The following is a 27,332-nucleotide window of genomic DNA, read 5'->3' on the forward strand; positions in this document are numbered from 1 at the left end:
TGTTTCACTCACCAGAAGTCTTAAGATCCTGTGGCAGGTGTTGTGGGTAGCTGGCGAGTGTCAGCCGACCCTGCGCCCTAGCTACCCCAGTGCTGTTCTGACCGGAAGAGGCTTGTGGCCCTACTCAGGCCGGATTTCTGCCTCCCCCCCATGACCACTTTTAAGACTGGCTTCTTTTACTTAGCATAATGTCCTTGAGAGTCATCTATGCTATAACTGCTTCCATGATTTCCATCCTTTTTAAGATGGAGAACATTCACATGTAGAGTGGGCCTCATGCCATTTATTCACCTATCTGGTGAGAGATGTTTTGTTCTATCTTTGGCCCCTATCAATAAGGCTGCTATGATCAGAGATATACATGGGTCTCTTTGAGACTTCACTTTCAGGTTTGGCAATTTATTGTAAATTGAGGGTCTATTCTGGTGGTAATTGATATATTAAGCCAGCTCCATTATTTTTGCTTTGAGATAAAGCAGTGGGTAGAGATTACTAGAATGTTATGCTCATGGACCTGAAGGACTATAAACTTACACTGAGGTTAGAAAGGGTGAATCTTTGTGTTTGTGTGTGTGCCTACATGTGCCGCATGAATGCATATGTGTGTGTGCATATGTGTGTATACCTGTGTGTGTGCCTGTGTGTGTATGCCTGTGTATGTATATGCCTGTGTGTGTCTGTGTCAGTTGCCTGTGTGTGTGCATGTGTGTGTGTACCTGTGTGTGTGTACCTGTGTGTGTGTGTACCTGTGTTTGTGTCTGTGTGTGTGTATGCCTGTGTGTGTGTCTTTTTTTCTGTCTGTGTGTGCTTGTGCTTGTGTGCCTATGTGTTTGTGTGTGTGTGTTTGTGTGTCTGTTTGCCAGGAGCTGATACCAGATATCTTCCTCAACTGCTTTTTACCTTTACTAAAGACAAAGTCTCTCACTGAACTTGGAGATCACTGCTAGGCTGACTTATCAGTGAGCTCCAGGAACCATCCTGTCTCCACTTTTCCTGTGCTGAGACCACAGGTGTGTTCTGTGACACTTGGCTTTTTATCTGAGTGCATATGGGAACCCGGTTCCCATATGTTGATATAAAGCAGTTACTAGATATCCCACTCCCTAGTTCCTTTGTGAGTCTTGAGAGTGGAATGATGGGTGCAGGTAACTTACTGGTTCATGGTGGACATGGCGTAGAGTCAGGAAGCAGAGAGCCCATCTCTCCAGGGCTTTCTGTACGTCCCCAGAAGGCTCCTGATAAGTAGATAGGTGGAGAAATGCAACTTTCTCTGAGAAACACTGAGTGACCACACTTACTGCTGTGTCTGGCTGCCATGCTGCCATGTTTGGATGCCCAGTCTCCACTTTTATGCCTGAGTGCTACTGGGATGAGCAGCTATAAGAGTCTCTTAGTTACCCTTATACCATGTGCAAACATACACAGCCTGCTGTCTATGTGGGACCAGGGATGCTCAGAAGGCCCAGCACTGCAGATGGTCATAGCTAGGGGAGGCTCTGGTTTTGGAGGATGATTTTACTTGGATCTCACAGGTGTGTCTGTGGTACATGGTGAGCATCCAGGGTGAAGGGGAACCCCCCCCTCCTTTGTGAAAGTCAATCTGACTTTGCTGTGATAGTTCAGAACTCTGAGACACGAAGAGGTCAATGCCCAGGACAGGATAGCCCTTTTGCACCCAGATTTCCTCAGTTTGGCAAGAGAAGTGGAGTCAAAGGTGGTTTGAAGCATCCTGAGTCTTGTGCTGGGATCAGGTAGAGTGCTGCATGTGTGCTGTTGCTTAGGATCTACCTTAAATATGTGGGTGGGGTAAGGGGGCACGACTGCGTTAGCTGGATGCAATGAGAGAAGAGCTATGTGGTAATGCATTTTAGAAGTCATCTCTCTCCCTTTGTCCCTTTGGAAGGTGGCTGAGAGTCTTTTAGTTGGTGGAAAGAAGGATCCCAGGGCAGGTCAAGGAGAGCTGTTCTGTGGTAACGGTTGATTTCCAGGTAAGGCAGGGACTAGGAGACTGTCCGTTTGTCCACATAATGTACTGTTTTCATTTTGTGCTGTTCCCGGCTCTCCTGTCACGCCTTTGAGTCTCACCTAAATAGCAGATGGAACACTCTGGGCTGATAAGAGCAGCAGCTGGTTACTTGGCAACGTTATTGCAGGGCTGCTGATGGGAGATTGCCTGCTGCAGATAAGCCCCTCTCCTCTGCTTATCTTCATGCCCCCAGCTCTGCACCAAATGCTCCAAATGTGGGGCTCTCTCAGCTGTATCTGAGCTCCATGGAAAATTCATCTTGCTGAGTGGGAGCCCAACCTTGGGCATCCATGTTCATGCCTGGCCTCAGGTGGGTGTGCAGTACATCTGGACCAATGCACCTTGCTCTGTCATCCATAGAAGAGCCATGCCTACTGAGTTGTGATGGCAAAGCCCTCACCTTCCTGAGGGGCAAAGTTGCTTCAATGACTGCCTTAAATCAAGGGGCAAAGATGTCATTTCAGCCCTTGCCTTGGGGGCAGCACCCTTGGGTCAGCAAACTACATTAGCTGAGAACTTTCTGCCTGACTTCCTTCTGCATTCCTTAAGTTTAGATTCATTCTTTCTTGCTCTCTCTCTCTCAATCTCTCTAACCTTCCCCTCCACTTCTCTCTATGAAGTTCAGAGTGGCTTTAAGTGTATGACTCTTCAGCCTCCATCTCACCAGTGTTGGGATTACCATATGCAGCAACTCTTCCTCCTTTCAGTCTGTGGATTATTCCAGGAGGATCTCTTTGGACTGTACCTCTGGGAGCTGCACCATGTAGACATTCTTCTTTCTGCTCTCAGATCTTGATTGTTAGTTTGTTTGTACCAGACTGTAGAATTTCAGGATTGGACAAAATGCTCATATCATTTGGTTCTACTGTGCTATTTCCTGAAGAAACAAATCCTGAAATCCAGTGGGGTTAAGCAGCCGCATGAAGGGTATGCAACCAGTTATCTGGGCTGATATTCCTTGAAGTTTCTCAGCAAGTTCTAATGGTAAACATGATGAGGTTGGATTCATCCATCTTCCATAGTGACCACCACTCAGTCAATTAGACTATAGTGTCTGTGGTTAGCACTAGGTTGGCCCACAGTTTCCATGGTTACAGTGATGTGATTGAGTTTGTCCACAATTCTGGTAATGACCACTTGTGAGGCTTGCTTCATTTTATTGTGACTGTCATGCAGTTATTATTGTTTCCTTGGTAACTGTGGTAAGATTGTATTGATTCACAGTTCTGATGGCAATGTTAGGTTGGCCCAGAGTTTCCATGGTGACTGCCATGAGACTGGGTTGGTCCATGGTTTCCATGGTGACCATGACATGATTGGACTGACTCACAGCAGCTTTCATCTGTTGACTCAGTTTGTCTTAATTTCCCCATAGAAAATTACAAGAGAAAACGTGTTTGTTAAAATTGCTCCTGGCTTGTTTGTTTTTACACTTTGCTGTGTGTTGCAGTGAGACATGCTTGCTCATATATCTGGCTCCTCAAATGAAACTGCAGTTCCTTGTAGACCGAAGCTGCATCCACTTTGTCTTTGCTGATGTTGCTGCATAGGCCCTTGGTGCAATTGTTGGCTGAGGATGTGTGTGTAGAGTTCGGCTGACAGCTCACTGCTCAGAGAGGCGGTCCATCTGCTGTGTGCCCACCACTGAATGCCACACAATTGCTATTATTATTTCCCTTATGTTTTCAGTGTTGGAGATGGATGGGATGCAGAGCACTGTGCATACTAGGCCGGTGCTCCGGCACTAAGCTATGCCTCGCCTCCTTATTTATTTTAGTAACCAGAGAAAATTTATCAACAATGATGATCAGCTTGCATAGCTCATTTGTTGAGAGTGACACTCTTCTATGTTCTGTGTCTCAATGTCCCACTTGTGAGGGTGAATATCATCTACTAAAATGCCAAGATGTCATTTTCACCGATGTGTGTGTGTGTGTGTGTGTGCGCACAGATGTGTATTTATGAAACTGGATTTCCATAGTAATTAAAACATTTGACTTTGTGTTGAATATTATGCCCATGCAGGTCTGAGATGGTGTCATGATGCTGTGTCAGTGGGTGGTAGCTTGGTTGCATTCTGAGTGTCCTGTGAAGGTCTGTGGGTACCACCGGTATGCTGACCTCTGCCTGTACTGTAAAGGCAGCTCAATGGATCCTGCTCCCATTTGCCTGTTTTTTTCCTGGGCCATGCTGGCTCTCTGCTGTCATCCAGAAGGATGGGAAATTGGCCTGGGGGTGTGGCCAGGGTGGTGGTGCAGCACCTGGTAGTTTGATGAACCTGTCATGTAGTTTGTAAGAAAATCTGGCTGCACTCCTCTTGCACCAGCCTGGTGGATTTTCTGCTCTTCAGAGGATCAGTGTAGGTACCAGCTGTTGCCTTCTAACTAATGAGCATACTGGTGAGACCCTTTGCACAGCAGGGAGCAGATCACTGTAGAACCGACCCAGCACACCTCTGAGATTGAGGAGTGTGTTGGTAGCTCAGGAAACCCAGATTATAGATAGACAGTTCCCTTGCCTCAGCTATTTCTAGGAATAATGTTCAAAAATGTTAGATACCAACTAAGTGACCAATCTCCTTGCAAGAACTGAAAAATGGCTCAAGGCTGTGACAGAAATTGGCCCAATGATACTCTGTAGGTTCCATGCCAGGTAGTATTGCTTTTAAGTCCTTTGACTGGAGGTGATCAGGGTATCTGGAAACCTTAGAGAGCAGTGCATAGAGCAACTCTGACTCACAGATTCAGTGGAATATTAAGGAAAGTGAGCACAACTGTATTTTAATATATGGAACTTGTTTACAAGCCCCAGGTCCTGGGATGGCTCATGACTCTGACTTTAAATTTTTTATATTATTCATCATTTCTTTTAAAATGCAAGCAATATAGTGATGAATGAAGTTACCGATAGACCAAAGGGACTAGAGAGACTTGGGGGGCAGTGACCAGGGGGATTGGGAGAGCAGTGCCTGGTGAGTCAGAGGGACCTGGGTACAGGGGTGTGACTGCTGAGACCAGGGTATAGGCTGAGCCCAGGTATCTTCAGAACCAGGGCAGGTCACTTGTCTCTCAGGGCCTTAGTCTTATCAATACAATGAAAGAGATCAAGGAAAATGTGCATGTCTGTTTTCAGAGGCTCTCATTAAAAGCTTCAATCACTTCCCTTGCCCATTGCTTCCAGCCACCTGCACTGTCTTCTATATGTCAGCTGCCATTCCTCCAGCCTGGGTGTTTTCTTCCTCAAGGTGTGGAGTTGTTTGATCTCCGTGTCTATGTAACCAGGTGTTCATCGGAACACAGTCCTGCCCCCTGCTATTGGTGCTAGTGAATGACCAACAGCCTGATGCAGGCTCCTTCATGGGGTCCGCTATGGACAACTGGACGTGCTGGGGTCCATCCCTCTGGTGTAGGCACATGGAAGTGGTGTGAGGGGATGAGCTTTTCCTGAGTCTGAACTTCTGCTTTCATCCCAAGGCACATGGGCACGCAGTGTGTGCTGACAGCTGTCAGAGCTCCATCCCAGAGGGAAGACGTGGCTGCCTGGGAACCATGTGGGAGGGAGCCCATTTGTTCTGAAATGCCTTCTAAAATATTACCCTTTAAAGTATCCGCTTATCTCAACTTTACCTAGAATATTGACTGTGGGTCCCTCACAGTCTGTGGACACTCTGATCACATGGCTTGAGGCAGGATTCATCTCTCTCATCACTGTGCTGGTACATGGACATGCCCATTTGTGACATGGCTGTTCTTCAGTGCTCTCTGGAGGCCCCTCTATGTTCAGCACAGGGGTAGGGGGATGTGAAAAGGTGAAAGATTGGCTTGTCACTGGGGTGTACAATTGGCTTCTGTCTGTAAAGTATCCATAGAAGAAAATGGATAAAGACCTTGTATTGGCCTCATGGCCTAGAACTAGACATGTGTGACCTGCACTGTTCCTCTCACATTGCTCACTTCTCTAAGCGTAGGCTGTTTGTGTCCCTGGGCTGAGGCCACATGACCATGATGAGTGAGGACTCCTGAGATTTCTAGTGTTTGGAAGCAAATGGATTGAGGTATTAACAGCCTGTCTGCCATGTACAGAGGACTGAAAGTCAGTCATATGACCTCTTTAGGCACCATGGTTCTCATCAGCAGAGAGGGAATTGTGGCAAGTTACATCAGTTAGGGCTATCTCAGGGTTACATGAGTTGAGTGACAGCACATGTACAAGCACATTCATATGCACACACATGCACATGTACACATATGCACATGTTCTTAGGCACATGTACACACACATGCACAGATACACATGCACACACACGCACATACATGTGCATACATGTATGTGTACACATGTGTACATATACACAAATGTACATACACACACAGATTTCAAGATATGCCTCCATCCTATGTAACTCTGGTGACCCTATCTTCTAAGCAAAATACTGGGAAACAAGTTATAAGGAGAAAGAAAGCAGATGTTAAGGGATAATGGTGTCAGTGGATGGCAAGCTCTCAGAAAAGTATAGTATCTGTGAAGCAGGAGAGATATCATGCCTCACTGTGCCCTGATTTCCACATGGGTTAGATGAGATTACAGGGCATAAAAAAGAACCTTTGTTCTTTCAGGCTGAAAAACAAATAAATAACAAACAAACATAACAAACACACACCATACCCCAGCCCCAGTGGCTGAGGAGCAGCAGAAATTCATTTCTCATGTCCTGGAGGCGGGAGGTCCAAGATCAGGACAGCAACAGGTTCTGTGTGTGGAGGAAGTCCCGTGTGCTCATGTGCAGGGTATTCATTTGCACCTTTCAGAGGATACTAAGACCACTCATAAAGGTCTACCCTCATGACTATTTTTCCCTCCAAAGGCTCAGCCAATAATGACCTCAGTTTGGGGTTAGGATTCAACACAGGAGTCTGGAGCACATTAACATGCTGCATGTGGTAATGGTGCTGTGGAAATACACATCCTCCCTTGAGCCCTCCTTATTACTCCATTTCTTTTGGTCAAGGATTGAGGCATAGTTGTCCTACACTTTATGGCTAACATTCAATTAAGCGAGTACATGCTATATGTGTCTTTCTGGCTCTGGGTTACCTCACTCAGGATATCCTCAAGATTCATCCACTTGCCTGCAAAATTCATGATGTCTTTGTTTTTAATAGTTGAATAGTATTCCATTGTGTAGATGTAGCATATTTTCNTTATCCATTCTTCAGTTAAGGGACATCTAGGTTGTTTCTAGTTTCTGGCTATTACAAATAAAGCTGCTATGAACATAGTTGGGCAAGTATCCCTGTGGTTTAGTGGGACATCTTTTGGGTATATGCCCAGGAGTGGCATAGCTGGATCTTGAGGTAGAGCTATTTCTAGTTTTCCGAGAAAATGCCAAATTGATTTCCAAAGTTATTGAACAAGTTTGCACTCCCACCAGTAATGGAGAAGTGTTCTCCTTGCTCCACATCCTCACCAGCATGTGTTAACACTTGAGTTTTTTTTTTGTTTTTTGTTTTGATATTCATCTTTATTTTTTAATTAGGTATTTTCTTCATTTACATTTCCAATGCTATCCCAAAAGTCCCCCATACACTCCCCCTCCACTCCCCTACCCACCCACTCCCACTTCTTGGCCCTGGCATTCCCCTGTACTGAAGCATATAAAGTTTGCAAGACCAATGGGCCTCTTTTTCCAATGATGGCCGACTAGGCCACCTTCTGATACATACGCAGCTAGAGACACAAGCTATTCTGGTAGGCATGAAATGGAATCTCAGACTCATTTTGAGTTGCATTTCTCTGATGACCAAGGACGTTTAAGTGCTTCTCAACCATTTGAAATTCCTCTGTCAAAAATTCTATTTAGATCTGTACCCCACTTTTAATTGGGTTATTTACTTTGTTGATGTCTACTTTCTTGAGTTCTTTATACATTTGGATATCAGCCCTCTGTCAGGGTTGGTGAAGATCCTTTCCCAATCTGTAGGTTGCCATTTTGTCCTATTGATGGTGTCCTCTGCTTTACAGAAGCTTTCAGTTTCATGAGGTCCCATTTATCAATCGTTGACCTTTGAGCCTGAGCCATTGCTGCTCTGTTCAGGAAGTTGTCTCCTATACAAATGAGTTCAAGGCTATTCCCCACATTCTGTTCTTTTATATTTAGTGTATTAGATTTAGGTTTTATGCTGATGAGTTTGATTCACTTGAACTTTAATTTTGTGCAGGGTGATGAATGTGGATCTATTTACATTACTGCATGCAGGCATCCAGGTAGAGCAGCACCATCTGTTGAAGATGCTTTTTTCCATTGTATAGTTTTGTTTTCTTTGTCCAAAGCCAAGTATATGTTGGCATATGGGTTTATTTCAGGGTCTTTGATTCAATTTCATTGATCAACCTATACCTTCCTATACCAATACCATGCAGTTTTTATCACGACTGCTTTGTAATACAGCATGAGATCAGGGATGATGATACCTCCCAAAGCTCTTTAGCTGTTCAGGATTGTTTTCTGTAGCAGGAAGAAACTTGGGGCTACCAATATTCACCTTCTTGAAAAGTAGCTGGAGCAGATGTGTTCACAGCCCTAGTGGTTCTGAAGGAGCTAGAGGTTGGTTGACTTCTGTGGATTCTGCTGGCTCATACAAAGAGGGACAATGGATATGGTTTCAGCCTCCAGGGACTCTAGGGTGTCCAGACAGAAAGTGACCTAAACAAAACAGTCAGAGTTAAGGGGGTCACCTGGAAGAAGATACCAAGGGTGAAAGTGAAGTGTTGCCTGGAAATGAGGAGACATGGATAAAAGAGACACTCAGATGGTTAATAAGATAGGGCCAGGAAGTTCTGTATACCAGGAATCCCTGTATTGCTCCAATAGTAATGATCCCTATAGACTCAGATTTGAATGCTTTGTCTCCAGGGAGTGGCACCACTAGGAGGTATGGTCTTGTTGGAGTAGGTGCGGCCTTGTTGAAGGAAGTGTGTAATTGGGGGATAGGCCCAGTCTCTGACTCTGTGTCTCTTTCTCTCTGTGTATGTGTCTGCTTGTCTCTCTTCCCCCTCCCTCTTATATGTTTCTGCTGCCTGCCAATCCAGATGTAGGACTCTTTGCTCCTTTCCAGTACTATGTCTGCCTGCATGTCACCATGCTTCCTGCAATGATGATAATAGACTAAACCCCTGAAACTGTAAGGTAGCCCAAATTAAATGTTGCCCTGGCCATGATGCCTCTTCACAGCAACTCTAGCCAAGACAGGTTTTTATTGGACTTACTGACCTGCAGTTGGGTTCAGTTACCATTCCTGGTCACTAGTGCTGCAGATAGGGCTCTATCAAAGTCCGAGTCCCTGTAAAGGGGTCTATGACCCAGCAAATGAGTGGTTATCCTCATTGCTGACCTGTGGTTGGGTCCCTGTCCTGGTCATTGACACTGCAAATGAGTTTCTGTCTTGTGGATGGGTTCCAGACCCTGCAAAGGGGTTCATGTCTAAGTCATTGTATGATCCTGGTCACTCCTCTTACAGAGGGTCCCCATCATCATCACTGACTCTGGGGATGGGTTTCTGCCTTGGTTACTTATCCTGCAGAGGGGTCCCAGTTGAGTGATAGAACTTTTCATGGGGATATACTACACACACACACACACACACACGGAGATAGGGAATCCATGGCAGACCAAAATATGGATACTACCAAAGTCCAACTTGATGAGCTATGAGTTTTATTTAGGTTATTTACAGAAATATGGGTGAGGAGTTACTTAGGAGCTAGAATGACTTAAAGACAGATGCATCTCCCAATCTCACCAAGCTGGAAACCAGTAGCAAACACACTGCACAACCTACAGGCAGTTCAACAAGTAGGAGAGTGTCCTTTCCAAGTGACTCTGGTCTGAACCTCTTCCGGGTGACTAGGCTTGTTTCTGCTTCTTCCAGGGAGCTGGTCTCAGAGTCTCCTTTGCAGCTTGGCTTTTCTGAGAGTTTTCTCTATAGCTCAGCTCTGTTCCTCTCAGAGGGGCAGCCTTTAGTGAATTCAGTCAGTTCTAAATTCAGGGGAATTTCCTGAAGCTATTTTAAGTTGTTTACCTTTCTGTTTCTCTGCAGAATGGAATGTTTCGACCTCAGATGGAACTTTTACACAACAGACCCCGTCTTTGTCATCCACCCTGTAGATAGGCACCATTGTGATCAGTAGATGAGCCCTGTCTTCATTACCCATCCTATAGGTAGGGTCTTTGACCAGGTCACAGTCCCTGCAGAAGGTTCTTGTCCCGGTTATTGACCTTGGGATAGGTCTTTGAATAGCCACTGACTCGTGAGAGTCTCTGTTCTACATTAGCTCTGCAAGTGGGTTCTGTCCTTGTCATACTGACCCTGCAGATGTGTTCTTGTCCTGATAACTGACCCAGCAGAGTTCTTCTCCAGGTCACTGACCCTGTGTGTCTGTAAAAATGCAAGTGTGTGCATGTGTGTATTTCTGTCCTTGGCTGTGGTGATGTGTACATGCACTGTACGGGCATATGTGAGCATGTTTGTTCACACTAAACACATGCATGTTACTTCATCTATATCTCATGACAAGAGGATAGAATCCTCCTGAGCACCTTGCTGTCCTTGGTCTATTCTGGTCACCATGGGTATCCTTACCCCAAATCTGAACTGCAGCACCTCTGACATCTGTGTCGGTTGGAAATCTGGCTCTAAGGATGTGGCCACAAGTGGTCACTATTGTTGCTTGTTCCTCACTGGTCACTTGAATGACAACATGTGGCTGAAGACCTTAAGTAATGGACTAGTTTTTAAAATGCAATTGCCAGACTCACTACAAGTGGCTGGGATAGTCCCTGTGTCTGAGGGTAGGGACCAGGTTTCCCAGGAAACCATGTTCTGCTGCTGTGTCTTGGTGCTGGGTTAGCTTTCTGAATTAGTTGTTCATCATGGCTCCCTATCACATATTAGGGTAATGATCAGGTATAAGCCAGTGGTTCCTCCTGAGCAAGTACATGTGTTGTTTTACTGGGTACAGTATTTCTCAAACCTGAACGCACACCATAGGTCATTATTTTGCATCATGGAAAGAAGCAAGTGGGGTCCCTGCCCCAGCACTACTGAATGTCACTTGTGCATGGCAGGATTTCTGCTTATGATTTTTGCAAGGTTCTTGCCTTCTGCATAATGATCTCAATACAACCTCCCGTGAAATCTTGGCAAAGACTATAATTGCAACTCCTTTCCTGCCCCCTCTCTCTTATGAATAGAGAATGCAGTTCAGTGATATTGAGGAAAGTGAGAGCCAGTGAGTCTTTCTGCGTTCAATTTACCCAAATAACCTTACAGATGATTGGACAGGTTGATGTACTTGCTGTGAGGATTTGGCTAAGCTGCTTCTCTCACAGTGAAACAAGAGGAAGATATGGTATTAAGTCCCACATCTGTAGGCCTCCCTGAAGAGCTAATGGAGAAAGGTAACGAGTCAGATGAAAAATAAAATAGGCAAAATGATCAGCAAGAACAGACACAGAGATGAAATTACTATAGAAGTATAGAACTCATTTAGTTCTTGGAACTTTTGGCTAACATAAGACACATGGTGAAGGCAGATCCTTCAGCCCAGGGACAAAGCTGACCCATCATTCATACAGAGACAGAAAGATGCTCCATCCCTGATGATTTCTCTGTGGGCTCTCACATTGGATGATGTGCGACCATATCCTCATCAGATGCACAGTGAGGACTGTGTGTGTCTCTTAGGATGTCCTTCCATTTAGGCTGGAGGCCTTCTGGGTGGACCTGGGGGAACCCAGGTCAGATTGTTTGCCTATACTTCCTGAAAGTCTGACTTGATGTTTCAGAGCCTGTTCTCTGAAAGAGCATGCAGTTACCAGAAGTGGAAGATTAGCATCAACAGAAAATCTTCCAGTCCTCCATGTATGCCTGCTCTGTGAAAGAAGTTGGGAATGAAAGTGGCTGGGGGAACAAACCAGTTCTCTGAATGTAAGCAGGGTTGGGTAATAGAGAGACACCTTTACTAACAGTGATGAAGAGGGGAGAGGTCATCGTCTCCCACTTTTAAGGAAAAAAAAAATAGACTTTCCCTGGCGTTTCTTTGGCACAATAGCCATAGAAAGAACTTGACCATGTCTGACTATTTGTATCACCTGGTTGGCTGCTCAGAAAATCCTTATGCAGCATGTCATCTATCATGAGGCCGAGAATTTTAAACCCATGTGGGTTCCAAACTATCAGGATTCCTGCTGAAGGAATGGGTCATTTCCATGGGCATTTGTTTCATTTATGAGAAGGGAAAACAGCAGTTAGACAATTGCTGATATCTCTCTAGTCCACCTGAGCAGGAAGTATCACATCAGATGCTATGGAAGATGAAGAGAAGCTAGAGCAATGGTCATGCCTCACTGGAACTCAGGATGCTACTAGGAAAATTGACAGCTGGATGAGATTCTGTGTGTGCATATGTATGTTTGAGTCTGTGTGTATGTGAGCTCACATATATGTGAATGTTTGGGTATGGGTGAATGTGCATGAACTGAATCTGAGCTTGATGTGTGTGTGTGTGTGTGTGTGTGTGTGTGTGTGTGTGTGTGTGTGGAGAGAGAGAGAGAGAGAAAGACAGAGAGAGAGAGAGACAGAGAGACAGACAGAGAGAGAGAAAGAGAGAGACAGAGACAGAGAGACAGAGAGAGTGAGGGAGACAGAGAGAGGATGCTGTACACAGAAATGAATGGAACTGTGCCTGTGTGCATGTATGAGTACACATAAATGCAATGTTGAGACAGAGGCCATATGCAGACCTACAGACCAGCAGAGAATGGCTCAGAAGTCATACAGACGCTCAGGACCCTGCACAGGTCTGTGTGGGAATTTAGGTGACAGTAATGTTGGGAGCAAAAGTAACTTTTGCTTTTGGAGGCTATACTCTATGGGATGTTGGTTACAACAAGCAAACGTATGTAATAAACCTCTTTAAAATTCCAGGAAAAGTCTATTTTTTTCCTTTGAAGTGGGAGAAGATGACTATTCCCCTCTTCATCACTGTTAGTAAAAGTGTCTGTAAGCAAACTTTTCACTTCTAGCCACACTGATATCAGTGAGCTGCGATGATTCCACTTCACTGTTTCTTCACTTTTCCCTCTCCAGTACCATCCACTCTGATCTGTGGACAGGAAGATTCTGTTTTTCTGTTCTTCATGGTGGGCATAGGCCCTGTTAGAGGTTGGAGAACTTGGGGTCATCCCAAGCTGAATTCCAGAGCACATCACCCTGATGTTGTGGTCAGTGGTTATTGTTGCTGCTGACCACAAGTTTGGGTCAGCTCCGCTGGTGCTGTGGGTACTGTGGAGGGGTGCAGTAGAGGAGCATCATGGCAGAGTAATCATGGAAGGACAGTGTGGCAGAGCCATTGTGGAGGGAAAATGCTGTAGGTTTTGCTCGTTTCTGGCTTGCTCTGTACAGCAGGACACATTATCCTCTGTATTTTCTAGGTTGACAAAGGCACTTAGACATCTCAAGATGTTTGCTATACTTAAGTTTCTTTCTACCAGTCACAGGGCTCTGTCTAAGATGAACAGAGATGTTTTGCATCAGGATGGTACTGGGAAAATGTGTCTCTTCCAATTAAACTTGTTGCAATTGAATGGCTTTCTTTAGCTACACTCCAGAAGAGACTGTTGTGGACAAAAGAGAAATCGTTCCCTCCCACGACCTGGTGTCTGCAGATGGCCACCCTGTGTGGCAAGTGCTAGTCCCTGAATTAATCCTTTATGTGAGCCAAAAATGGTAATTACAATGTGTTACAGCCCACCCCAATAGTGTATCCCAAAATGGTGTCTTTGCTCAAAAAAGACTAATTGAGATCCACATTAATTAGAAGGTGTGGCTTGAAGATATGACAGCAGTCTGTCATTACAGACAAAGGGAGAACCATGCACAGTGGTGCTCATCACTTTCTGCCCATGCCCCTTCCTGTATAGCCACTGCTTACACAGGGAAGATCTTTCCATCAATCCTGAAGGCATCTGAAAATTAAAAATTCTATTTCTAGGACGTTCTCATGTATGGAGAACTAATCCCAAATGTGACTGGCAGTTTGCAGTTAGTTGTCGGAGTCACATTTCACATGAAAACTGTGAATTACAGGGGCCAAGAATGGAGCTCAGGGGGAGAGTGCCTAGTATGCATGAGGTCCTAGATTCCATCCCCAGGTCTGAAACATGTGGCTTACAATATGTGGGATATTGGGCATATAAGGGACATATATCCCTTGGACATATAAGGGATGGTATGTGTAGTCGGGAAAAGCACTTACATAATTCACCATGCCAGGGCCATAGCCCCATGCTTCCCATTTGCATTTCCTACAGTGCACCTCTCTGGGTGTTTCTTCTGAGTTTCAGTGCTCTCTGCTGCTGTCTGAAGCTCTGCTCTGTCTCACCTCATTAGCAAATAGACCCTTGCAAGAGGCCTTTCTGCTCCATGAAGATGGAATGTCAAGTTCTTGCTTTGCCTTCTATTTCTGTAGATGGTGTGTTTGGAAGATGTCAAAAGGTTCCAGCGATGGACACTTACCGATATGAGGTACCACCAGGAGCCCTGCTGCACCTGAAGGTCACCTTACAGAAGCTCTCCCGTACAGGTAGGCAGAGTGGCCACTTCCCGTCTTAGCTATACATGGATAGTGTGAGCTGGGGTTCTGGTGTCCAGCTGAGGCCTGCATGGCCTGTAGTAAGAAAGTCTTTGCATTAGATGTGTGGACTCAGGATAGGAGAAAACCTGCAGCAACTTGGGGTACATGGAAGCTGCATTGGATGAGGCTAATCTATCACAGTGGTTAGGACAATCACTTACCTCAGTCAACATGAGAGTCCTACTTGGTTCCAGTGCTTCTGACAAGTTGTTTCAGGACACTTGTCATTGTATTAGTTTCTAGGCTCCTAAGAAAATAAGAAAATGGTTTTTTTTATAGCTATTACATATCCACCTAGAAGGGACCCACACCAAGTTCTCAGCACAAAGGAGATTCTTTGTCATTTCTGATCATGGAGGGGTCAGTCTGACATGGCCCCCTGACAGGCAGGAGATGTTTTTTCCATATAAAAAGTATAGGTAGAAGTAGCAGAGAGAGGGATGGGAGAGGAGCATTTTTGGACAAGAGTCTAGAGGATCTGTGGGATATTGAGGCAAAGGATAAATATGGAGGGACTGAGGGGGGGACAAGTAAGAGAAGTTTTGAGGGATAGAATCTGAGATGGTGAAAGAGATTGGAGTCCTTTGTAAGTTAGGAGTTGAGGGAGACATTAGTGGGGATTGATTGTGAGGGGATCAATAGATTGTGAGAGGTATCAATAGATTGTCAGAGGGGATCAATAGATTGTCAGAGGGATGAATAGTTTGTGATAGGGGACCCCAGAGATTTTGTTAGATTGAGAGGTACACAAGAGAGGTTGTGGAAAGAGTGCATAGACCAGGAGGTCGGCATGAATGGTGTCATGTATAGTTTTGGAGAGGTGAGAGATAGGGTCAAAGGTTGATCCTAGGAAGTGTTTATGTGTTTTGAAAGTGTAAGGATGGAAAGGTTTGTATGGATCTGGGAGGCAGAGGGCTGGAGAATGTTTTAAGTTGAAGGACTTGTTTGTGGATAAGAGGAAGGAAGAGATCCAGCAGTGGCTTGGTATGGGAAATGTCCCAGGAGTGACCATTTAGGGATCTACGAGCAGAGAAGTTGGTCACGAAGGCAGAGACAAGGAGTGGAGATGACTAAACTGGTCTAGAATGAGGAGTCTCTGGGTTGGCTTGAGAGAGGATTCAAGGTAGGTGACTTGAAGACAGGAGAGTTGAGATTTGGAAGGGGTAACTCAGTACCCCTGGAGCCAAGGAAATCGAGGAGTAAGTCAGTGTTAGAAGTTGTTGAGAAAAAGACTATTTCCGTGGTAGAAGGTAAAATTAATACCAATTTTGGAAAGAACATCCATTCCTAGCAAGAGAATGAGACATGAGGGTAAGAGAAGGAAAAGGTGAGAAAATGAAAAATCTTTGAAGGAACAAATTAACAGAAGAGTCTGGAGGGGTTTGGAGGACTGACCATGTACTCTCATGAAAGGGAGGTGTGAGTGGGATCTCAGAATTCCCTCAGGACTGAGAAAGTGGCCCGGTGACTAAGGAATGTGATAAAGGTCACCCGAGGGAAACACTGAGACACTAGGCTACAGGAGAGTGATTGGAGTAGGTTTAGTTAGGTAAATAGCAGATTCTGGCTCCTATCAGTCCTAAGGTACTAGGCCCAACAGGTTCAGGTGTGTGCTGGAAGGCTGGATGACCTTGGAGAGGCTGTGGCCTGGGGGTAGTCCAATGCCCAATGGCCCTGTTATAGACATTTTTGGCATGGCTGAGTAGGCCTGTGAGAATTTGGACAGACAGGTCCAGTGGTCTTTCTTGCCACATTTAAACAAGGTCCTAGTGGCTCCTTCTGATGTGACAGTACCCTCATTTGCTGGAGGGCCTTAGCCAAGCATTGCTAATTGTGTTTCTGGTTATTCTGACTAGGGTTGTGAAAGACTTTGAATACCAGGGCCAGGACCTCAGGCTGAACTGTAATGGATTGGGCCTCATTGTAAGTGTTTAAGTTTGATTTTTATGCCTGGGTATGACTGGGCAAAAAGTAGGTCATAAGGAGTTGTTGACCATCTGGGGATCATAGAGGTCATGAAAGGTAAGGTAGGACTGGGTTAGATAGTGGAAGTGCTTGATGAAGGTGATGGGGTCTGAGGTAAAAGAACCCAAATGTTTTCAATCTGGACAAGTTCACTAAGGGAGAAGGGGACATAAATACAAGTAGTACCTTCCACACCTGCTACTTCTCTGAGGGGCAGGATGGAGGCAGGGGCTGAGAGCAGTTTCACTAGAGTGTGAAGAGGTTTGAAAACAGGTGGCAGTGGTGAGGACTTGGGGCAAACTGGATTGAGCAGGGGTGGGGCCTGAGGACACAGACTGGCTTTTATGGTCTTGGTGAAACCCAGGTGGATAGTGGAGTGGGAGGGTGGTAGATTGTTGGGAAGGCAAGTGATGAGGAAGGATGTGGCATTGTTCATCAGCTGAACCAAAGGGTAGAGTTTCAGTTTCAGGAGCAGAAGTGTCAGGGGATGACATGAGGACTTAAGAGCAAGAAGGGTATGAGGTGGTGAGCAGGGAGGCATTCAAGGAAAGCCTGGAGCAGAGAAAGGAAAAAGCAGAGACGTGCAGGATCACTTTATAAAAGTTGTAAGGATCCTGAATAATGTTAGGATCCAGAGGCCATTGGACAGCCATTTAGACTGATTATCTAGTGGATATAGGGACCAAGGCTAGCACTACAGTGGATGAGCTTAGGAGATGAGAGTTTGGTCATTTGAAATTTTGGAGGAGACATCCTAAAAGCAAGTCAGTTTGAATGGAGGGGGCAGAATCCATCACCCTTAGTGGTCAGTGGGACAAGGTTAAGAGACTAGATATCCTCTGTATCTAGAAAGGCCAAAACCAGGATCTCTGGGACAGGGGTTTATCACCCAGACACCATTATCAAGAGAAAGACCCCCCCAGTGGGTCTGAGGTCTAAGGGTCTGAGAGTTTTGGGACTTGTCAACGGGTATTTAGGAGGAGTTTGTGGTCAGTAAGGTTTGGAGGCACTCTCCTTTTAGAAACTGATAGGTGTATTGACTTGTTATAGGCACTGGAATGTTCTGTAGACTAGTTTAGGTTACCTCATGGACTACAGGTCATTAGACCAGTGGAAATTAAGCAAAGCACATGGATCACCTATGTTCCTTTCTCACACACTCTTTTAGTTCTCAGTATGGACCTGCCTGTGTTCCTTTGTGTGAGGCAACATCACCACTGACACTGTATAGCACTTAAGCTTGTCACCGTGCATCTTGTAGTTGCTACTTCCTGGTCACTGGGACCTAGCAGCCATGTGAAAGCCCCAAAATGCTAGGAACAAGACATGATTAGTGTCTATGAGATCAGATCATGAAGATGCTCAACAGTGAGATGTGGTTGATGCAGGTCCATGAGCCGTGATGATGCCCATGAGCCATTTTTATGTCCATGAGCCCATGATGATGCCCAGGTAGTAGAAGCTTCTAGAGGAGAAGAGTTGCCCAAATCAGTTTCTGCAGTGGATGACAAGGGATACTGAAAAACTACATATATAGCAGCTGTATCAGCTTGCCATGTAGCTGAGGTTTCCACTCTCCAGGATCCATCTGTCTTCTGCCATGTAGGTATGCTCCACAGGAATGTGTTGGAAACCACCACCCCTGCCTACTTCAAGTTGTTGATAGTGGTAATTTCTGTGTCCTATATAGGAAGGTAGTTTTGCCCTTATTTTTGGAAGGAAGAGGTTGCTCCAGTGGCTGCCGTTGGTACTTCCTACCAAGAAAACACACCAACAGGAATACATCTGTCCCAGGCAGCTTCTAGAAGAATGGACATGAGAAGGGTTTTTATTTTGGTTTGCAGTTTCAGAGAAGTAGAGTCCATCATGGTGAGGAAAGTATAGCAACAGCTAAAGAAAGCATGGGTGCAGGAGCTGGACCCATGAATTGAACTGCTTATATTTCCATCCGTGTTCAACAAACAAGCCAGGGCCAGGGGGCCAGGGGCAATGCTATAAAACTTCAACCCTCTGCCCAGTGATGCACTTTCTTTAGCAAGGCTCCACATTTTAAAAGGTCTTTAGCTTCCCCAGACAGTACCAACAACTGGGACCAAGTATTCAAATACATGAACCTATGGTGAAGATTTCTCATTCAAACCACCATATCCCTCCCCCATTATTACCATCTGGGTTAGTGTGTTAGAAGTGGTATATGCCCCTCCCCCATTATTACCACCTGGGTAGTGTGTCAGGGGTGGTATATGCCCCACCTCCATTATTACCATCTGGGTTAGTATGTACAGAGGTGGTATATGCCCCTCCCCTATCATTATCATCTGTGTTAGAGGGTACAGAGGTAACATAACCCTGTTCTTTCACAATTATCTGGGTTTGCATACAGTTCAGAGTTGATTGGTATCATAGTTCATAGTTTATATGCTGGTTCCTTTAGGTTGTGAACATTTTGTGAATTTCTAAGGGCATGTGTTCTCCTGAGTGTCACACTTGGGGTCTGTTGCCTTAAGAACCCTCAGTTCTCTGCCCAGTTTTCAATAATGTCAAATGATATTATACCCAGTTAATGAGGGAAGATGCCACTTCCTGAAGGAGACCCTCAACAAGTCCAACAGTTTTGATCTTGCTCCATAGAAGAAGAGTGTGAGACAGGTCATTGGGCCTTACCTGAGATCCAGCCACTCTTTCTGCCTCTCTTCCAGCTATACATAACCCTGGCTCTTCCTCAAGTGGGCTTTGGGTACACCATAGAGGATTAACTAAAGGAGGGATTTATATATGTAGCTTTGGGAGGCTGCCATTAATGTTATGTTGGGACTTTTTGGTGATATAGCTTTTGAGGTCAGCCACAGTCACAGTAACCCTTCACCCATCCTCTTATAAGAAAGTCTGGTAAACTCATATTACCAAGCTGGACTTGGGTAGAGTAGTTTCTCTAGTTTATGATTGGTGCTTTTCTGAGATGGAAAGAACATTTGTAAAAGTTTCCACAAGGAAAGTTAACGAAATAGTTGTCACCCAAACAGGAGAAGTGACAGAAGGACAGATGAGATTGGGAAGAGCAGCTCTGTTCTATTTACTGTGGAGAGACATGTAACTGAAGCTAACCCATATAAGAGCCAGCAGCCACAGCCAATGCTGATATGGCCATTCATTGTTGTACGATATAAAGTGTGTGCTTATTTGATGAATGCCATCCAATCAAGGGAGTACAGAGACATTCCAAGAATTGCTGATGAACCTGGGTGTATATTGCAGTCTTTGAAACTATTACATATGGACTAGGATTGTAAGAGAGCTGTGGCAGAAGTTTTATTGTCCATGTGGGTGATAGCCATGCAACTGAGGTTCAGGTGTCTTTGCAGAAAGCACTTGCTGAATAAGGGAGTAATTACCAGAGAAAGTCATGCAAGGAGGTATTCTTAATGTTAGCTTCTGATTTTGTAGGTAAATTGGATAAAGATAAAGATCAGGTTTGTCTTAGCATTACTCTTGCTGCAATGAAACATCATGACTAATTGCTAGTTGGAGAGCTTACACTTCTACATCACAGTTCACCATCAAAAGAAGCCAGGATAGGAACTCAAGCAGGCCTGGAACCTGAAGGCAGCAGCTAATGCAGAGTGCATGGAAGAGTGCTGCTCTCATCATGGCTTTCTCAGCCTGCTTTCTTATAGAACCCAGGACCATCAGCCTAGGGGTGTTCCTACCCACAATTACTAAGAAAATTCACAACAGGCCTGCCTATAGCCTGATATTATTGAGACATTTTTTTTTTGAGTTGAGGCATCTTCCTCTCCAGTGACTCTAGCTTATGTCAACTTGACATAAAACCAGCTAGCACCAGACTGAAGAACTGACTCACTGTTTCTTCTGACTGTGGGGAAGAAAGGAGAAGAGAGTACAAAATATATCAGTGCTCAAAAGCTCTGTTTGTTGTCAAAATAGTTGGGGGAGAACTAAACAGGAAGAAGGGAGAAGATGAGGTAGAAATGAGAGCAAAGGGGCTGGGTGAGAGAGTGTTGGACGACTCCCACTTGGCCAGGCTAGACAGTGTTCACTGCAGAATCGAGAAGGACATTAATTCAGTAAGGGCCTTTGACTGGCAGAGATATTTTTGGCTTCACAGATGTTCATGATCTTTCTGGGGTAGATAAGGCTCTAGTGGACCTGAGCTATTAGGTGAGCATATAAATACTAAAGTGCTAAAGCAATCAAGAGCAGATGAAAAGCAAGGGGGCTGCCTGGATCACTTGAAATCAAATGTGGCAAGATTTGTTTTGAGCTGGAGTTCCAAAGAGAAAATGGGCAGAAAGTAAAGGCTGTGCCTGTGTGTGCCTGAACAACAGTATATCAATGAGGTGCAAGAGGTACAGGTATCCCTATTGTGTACCTGCCGCAGACCCTCTTGGTCCCTTATCTGTGCGGAACGAGTCTCTGGTGCAGGTGGACAAGGAGTCGGCAGGAATTGACAGACAGACTCGACACAAGGGAGTGTGGATCTGAATGTAATTTGTCAAATCGAGCATCAAACTTTTTATACAGAAGAAAATAGGGAAGTTGGGTGACACTCCGGCAAGGTACAAAGAGGTTACTGGATTCTTACACAAAACAGAGGAATGCAAACACAGAAGGACTGGCAGGAACCAAGTGGGGTAAAATTCAATGTTAACAGCTGGGATCAAAAACAGCTCCATCTAAGGTCCACTTAATCTTAGAAGCCAGAGGCAAGGGCTTCCTGCCCTTGCCATAGTTCCTACTCTAGTCTATTGTATAGTCCACTTTCCCCCTAGGCCATTGTAAATACTTGTGTATGGGTGTAACTCAGCTATCTATAGTTCTAAGTATCTACTCTGGTTCCTTTTTAAGTCACAAACTTCCTTCTTCCTAGACAATGGTAAATTTCTGTGTAGGGCAGTGGCTTAGCTATCCATGCCCAGGGTCGGATCAAGGACTGCGGATCAAGGACTGCCTAGAATCTAAATTAGCTATATGCCAACATATCAATCCTTAGGAGCACTTGTAATAAAGCAATATTAAGGGAAAGCACACAGATCCGTTTACCAACTAAAGCAAGGACATTGGAGCATTCTTTATACAGGATGCCACGATTCCAGGAGACTAAGTTTCTGTGAACTTTTCACCTCAGGACAGCGCCCAGGTTTTCGGAACCTGTTGCGCTTGTCACTACTGGAGTGGATGTAGCAAGTGGATGTACCTGTTATAAATTGGTCTGGCATCCCAAGAAAATGACCAAACAATCCAAAGTATCCCAGTAAAGCAAAAGTCTTTACATTTGCAGAGTGTGTCCAGCTGTGAGAAATCAGGCAATCACACCTGCAGGAAGTCAGCCATGTTTTCCGGAAGTCAGCTATGCTTTCATCCATAATGCAAAGGTCCTGTGCTTCACTCTGGTTGGTCAGAGATTGGACTGTCATTCTTATGTGATCATCTAGTTCAGAAAGGCACAGTTTCTAGGGAGAAATGAACAAGTATATATTTTGAGTTCAGAACTGCTGACACAGGTGAGAATTACAAAATGACATCTTTAAAAATTGAATTTTCAGCCAGATGGTTGGCGCATGCCTTTAATTCCAGCACTTGGGAGGCAGAGGCAGAGGCAGAGGCAGGTGGATTTCTTTCTTTTTTTTTAATTTTTAATATTTTTATTACATATTTTCCTCAATTACATTTCCAATGCTATCCCAAAAGTCCCCCATAGCGCCCCCCACTTCCCTACCCACCCATTCCCATTCTTTTGGCCCTGGCATTCCCCTATATTGGGGCATATAAAGTTTGCAAGTCCAATGGGCCTCTCTTTCCAGTGATGGCCGACTAGGCCATCTTTCGATACATATGCAGCTAGAGACAAGAGCTCCGGGGTTCTGGTTAGTACATCATGTTGTTCCAACAATAGGGTTGCAGATCCCTTTAGCTCCTTGGGTACTTTCTCTAGCTTCTCCATTGGGAGCCCTGTGATACATCCAATAGCTGACTGTGAACATCCACTCCTGTGTTTGCTAGGCCCCGGCATCGTCTCACAAGAGACAGCTATATTTGGGTCCTTTCAGCAAAATCTTGCTAGTGTATGCAATGGTGTCAGCGTTTAGAAGCTGATTATGGGATGGATCCCTGGATACGGCAGTCTCTAAATGGTCCATCCTTTCATCACAGCTACGAACTTTGTCTCTGTAACTCCTTCCCTGGGTGTTTTGCATGAAACTCAAGAAGAATGAAGACCAAAGTGTGGACACTGTGCCCCTTCTTAGAATTGGGAGCAGGTGGATTTCTAAGTTCGAGGCCAACCTGGTCTACAAAGTGAGTTCCAGGACAGCCAGGGCTAAACAGAGAAACCCTGTCTCGAAAACACACACACACACACACACATAATTGAATTTTCATTGTCTTATTTAACCCTTTGGAAGAGAAGATATCTTTCTTTGTTCATTCCTTCCTTCATTCCTTCTCTCTCTTTTCTCTTCCCCTCTCCCGTTCCTTCCTTCTCTCTCCCTTCCCTCCCTTACTTTTTCTTTCTTTCCTACCTTCTTTCCTTCTTTCTTTCCTCCCTTCTTTTCCCTCCTTCTCTTCTTTTTCCTTCCTCTCTCTCTCTCTCTCTCTCTCTCTCTCTCTCTCTCTCTCTCTCTCTCTCTTTTGCTTGCTTGCTTGCTTGCTTGTTTACTTGCTTTAACAGTGTCTCTTTAAATAGTCCTGGCTGCCCTGGAACTCACTATGTAGACCAGACTGGCCTCAGACTCACAGAAATTCACCTGCCTGTGGAGAATGGTATTCTTGTTGATCAAAAACTCCCACAGCCACTTCCTTAGCATGATGGGCAAAATTACATAAAATGACCCTCTTGAGCAGCTAAAAACCCTATTCTGAATCATTGATTGGTCCCTTAACCAATATGCACAATGTTTGGGTTTGAGTGGGTACTGAGACCTGGTGTGCCTTAATCCTTGGTGGTCCTCAAGAGCATCAGGAACAATAAGCATCATAAAATAGGTATGGAAGTGGAGTACTGCATGCCCAAAGAATCAAACTAATCGAGGTGAGCAGCAATCCTACATCTTGAAAATTCTGTATACAATTCTCCTGTGGGGATATGTCAAAATGTTGTCCAGGATTGGAATCCTGTGAGGGGAATTCTGAGTGCTTGTGAGAATACTCCAAGAAAACAAGCCTTGGACCAGGGCCTGCTAGACCAAGGAACTTGTCACAAATTCAGGGAGAAATGGCCCCATTTTTCTTTAAGACTATTGCTAAAAACCCAATATATTTTGGTTATAGCATAAGGAGAAATCCAGTTGATATTGAGATGAAATTTTGTGCCTGCTGTCTAGCCTTCATAGATCTGGAAGATTTTTGAAGTGTTCTGGGAGAGAATTATTACTAATAGTCCTCCTCACAGAATATTAATAATATCTGCATGCCAATACATGCTGTCTGGCATAATAATGCTATTTCTAATAGGATTCAACTAACTGCTTTCTGATTGGATTTAAGGCCTACTCCATAAGGAGGAGACCCATGTTTAATACTGCAAGTCCAGACAAAAGCCAATGGCTGCTGAGGTTACAAGGCATAGGGAAGAGATCAGAGACCACTGTTACTGCTAAATTGATGTGATGTGCCTGTCAAATTGCATTCTAAACACTTGTTTATGCCCATAGTTTATTGATACTGTCATGTCCGGTCAGGAACATGGACCTTTTCAGTAGACAGTTGTTGGGAACAAAATAAAAGGGGAGGGGCCTGGGGAGAAGTGGGATAGGAAAAAGATGCCCACACCCTGCCAGAGTTTCCCTATTCTCTGGTCAGTCAGGCATGGGAGGGCTACTACCTACTCTATCCACTCATCCCTGGGTGGGCATTCCTCTATCCCACTCTTCAGGGGGTGGTAAATGGGCAGCCCTGCCTGGGGACCCCCCCCCCAGCTACTTTGTTAAAGCCACCAGGGTTGTAGGAGAGAGGGATGAGGGGAAGAAGTTCCCAACACTGACCAGAGTGTGCAGCGGGCCTTGATGGAGCAGAGCAGAGACTCTATGGTTTGAAAGCTTTATAATAGAAATGCAGGGGAGAGAGAGAGAGAGAGAGAGAGAGAGAGAGAGAGAGAGAGAGAGAGAGAGAAAGAGAGAAAGAGAGAGAGAGAGAGAGGAGGGGAAGGGAAGAGAAAGGGAAGAGGAGAGAGAAGACAAAGAGAAAGGAGAGAGAAGTGTGAGAAGTGAGAGGACAAAGGAGTGAGAGAGAGGTGGCTGGCTGAGCACCCCCTTTTATGGTCTTCACTGTTGTTAGGTAACTGGGGAGGAGTTTAGCCTGAAGGTCAGAAGCTTGGGCCATTGCTTACATGACTACTGACAATGCTTCTCTTGTGGGGGCTGTGAGAGGTGGTACCTTAGGCAGGGGCCAGAGTTCCAGGAGCACGAGGGAACACCTACCATATCATGTAGGTGAATTATGACCATCGGGGTTCAGACCTCAGCTCGATTGGATACCAGCCTGTAATTCCCCACAGACAGTGGTTACAAGGGAGACTCATAACCAGTCACTGTTATTGTGGCATAGTAGATTGTCTTTTATGGGTTACTATGGCACAGCAACAGTGAGTCTTAGTCTCAAAGTGCGTTGCTGGTTAACATAATGGCACTGATTGGAAAAGAGTGGGATCCTGTACATTTGACATAGAAACATGTTGGAGAACCCTAAAGAAGCTGAGGATTTTGAACCTTAAGATTCTTAAGGGTTTATGTTACCAAAGGAAGTAGTGTTTCTGTCCTTAGTAGAGAATGCAACCCAATTCCATCCCCTGCAGAAATGCCTTCCTCACCTTTGACTGTCGGACTTAATCATGAATTGTTGAATATACAGTGACCTCCCCTGAAGGAAATGCCAGGCAAGAAAATGCTGATGTCTCTTAAATCCCACAAATAGTTGCCTATAGACTTATAACCAGACTTAAGGCTGAAAAGGCTGCTAGAGGGGAGGCAAAAGGTATAGTCTATGAGGAGGAGAACCACATTACTAAGGAATAAAATTAGTTTGCTAATTCATTCAAGCAGAAGTCTGGGGAATATGTGTAGGAAGGGGTTTTAAGGGTGTGTGTAATGCTGGAAGGAACATAAAACTGGGTCAGGCTTAGTAATTTGATATTGGCCACAGAATGGAGAGTCTAGATTTAATATGGAAGCTTGAACAGTTTTAAAAGATGTCAAAAGTTTGTATGATTGATTGGTTGAAGACTTTGTTGAAAGATGGCCTTCTAGAAAGGAGCAGGATTAGTTTAATATACATCTCAGATTAGTGTTGATGAAGGATTTTTTTTTTTTAATCTCAGGAAAATTGAAATGTTGAAGTGGGTATGCTGTGTAAAACTTAATTCTTTTCAATGGAAGGCCCAGAAGACATGACCTTCACTAATTCTCTAAGATGCAAAATGGTGTGAGGGGCACCAGCATTTTTGAAGAGTTTTGTCATTTCTCTGTTCCTTGTGACAGATCTTATGGTTAGAGATACTGTTTCTTAATTGGCTGGATCAGATATAATGGTTTAATTGGGATCTAGAGTAGCAGAGGCCAGGTGACAGCACTGAATCATCATGGGCAAGGCGAGTAAGTATATTTATTATAATTGGTTTCTTATTTTTTTAAGCACTGCCTATAATAGCCTAACTTGAAATAAGCAGCACAGGCAAAGTGGTTTTTATGATGGAATGACTTGTATGGACCTTTGGGACTAGCTAATCAATTATTGTATTTCCAGGAATGAAATAGATAAAAGATCTACTATATTTTTGTCCGATCTGTATAAGCAGAAAAATCTTGACAAAGAAAGGTTATATTGATTCATAGTAATAGGGTATCTAAAATAATTTCCAGACCTGAGCCAGTTTTTAGACCTAGATACTTTAAATAAAGTGATCACCAGGTCCCTCTGAGGAAGGACCTTGCTAAAATATCTGTTAGCCTTTCTTCCATCCTTCCTCAGGGGATCTAAGGCCTTTTACAAAGGCACAAGGGAAAATGAAAAAATTCAGGCCTTTTCAGGGTTTATTGAAAACAGGCTCTAAATTGACATGGATTCTGGAAGACTACAAAAACATTGTGGCCCTTCAGTAAAATGAAGGACTTATAGTAAAATGAATGACCAAGTGATTAGTGGAGTTTTGGTTAAAGTTTGACCCACAGTGGTTGCACTGGTTCCCTGAACACTGTTTCCCCAATCTCAGAATGAATAGTTGTGGCAGATACACTTAGAAGGCAAAATTACCACAGTGGTGTCCTGACCTGTGGAGTAAGGGATGTTATGACTGGAGAGGCCAAATGGAAGCCCCTGGTGTTGTCTCTACTAAGGAAAATAGTAAACCAAAAATAATGTCACATCTCTGGAGGGATCACAAAAATTAGTGCCACCATCAAGGACTTGAATGATGAAAGGGTGGTTGTTTCCACCAAATATTCCTTTAACTCTCCATTGGCCTTTACAGAACATAGCTGGGTCTTGGAGAATTATGTTTGACTATTGAAAATCAAGCAGCAACTCACATTGTAGCTGCTATGTCAGATGTGGTGTCATTACTTGAACAGATGAACACATCTTCCTGTACATGGGATACTACTGTTGATCTAGTAAATGCATTTTTCTTGATGCCTGT

General features: G+C 44.5%; 1 protein-coding gene across 1 annotated transcript in view; it reads left to right on the top strand.

Moving 5' to 3' along the window:
* Nucleotides 1–27,332, top strand: part of Ptprn2 (protein tyrosine phosphatase receptor type N2) — a 748,763-nt gene that overhangs the window by 197,343 nt on the left and 524,088 nt on the right. The window contains exon 3 of the mRNA XM_021179074.2: nt 14,555–14,668. Coding sequence (XP_021034733.1) covers nt 14,555–14,668 — 114 coding nt within the window. The remainder of the gene's footprint in view (nt 1–14,554; nt 14,669–27,332) is intronic.

The sequence above is a fragment of the Mus caroli genome, chromosome 12 (genome assembly GCF_900094665.2).
Source record: "Mus caroli chromosome 12, CAROLI_EIJ_v1.1, whole genome shotgun sequence".
NCBI lineage: Eukaryota > Metazoa > Chordata > Mammalia > Rodentia > Muridae > Mus > Mus caroli.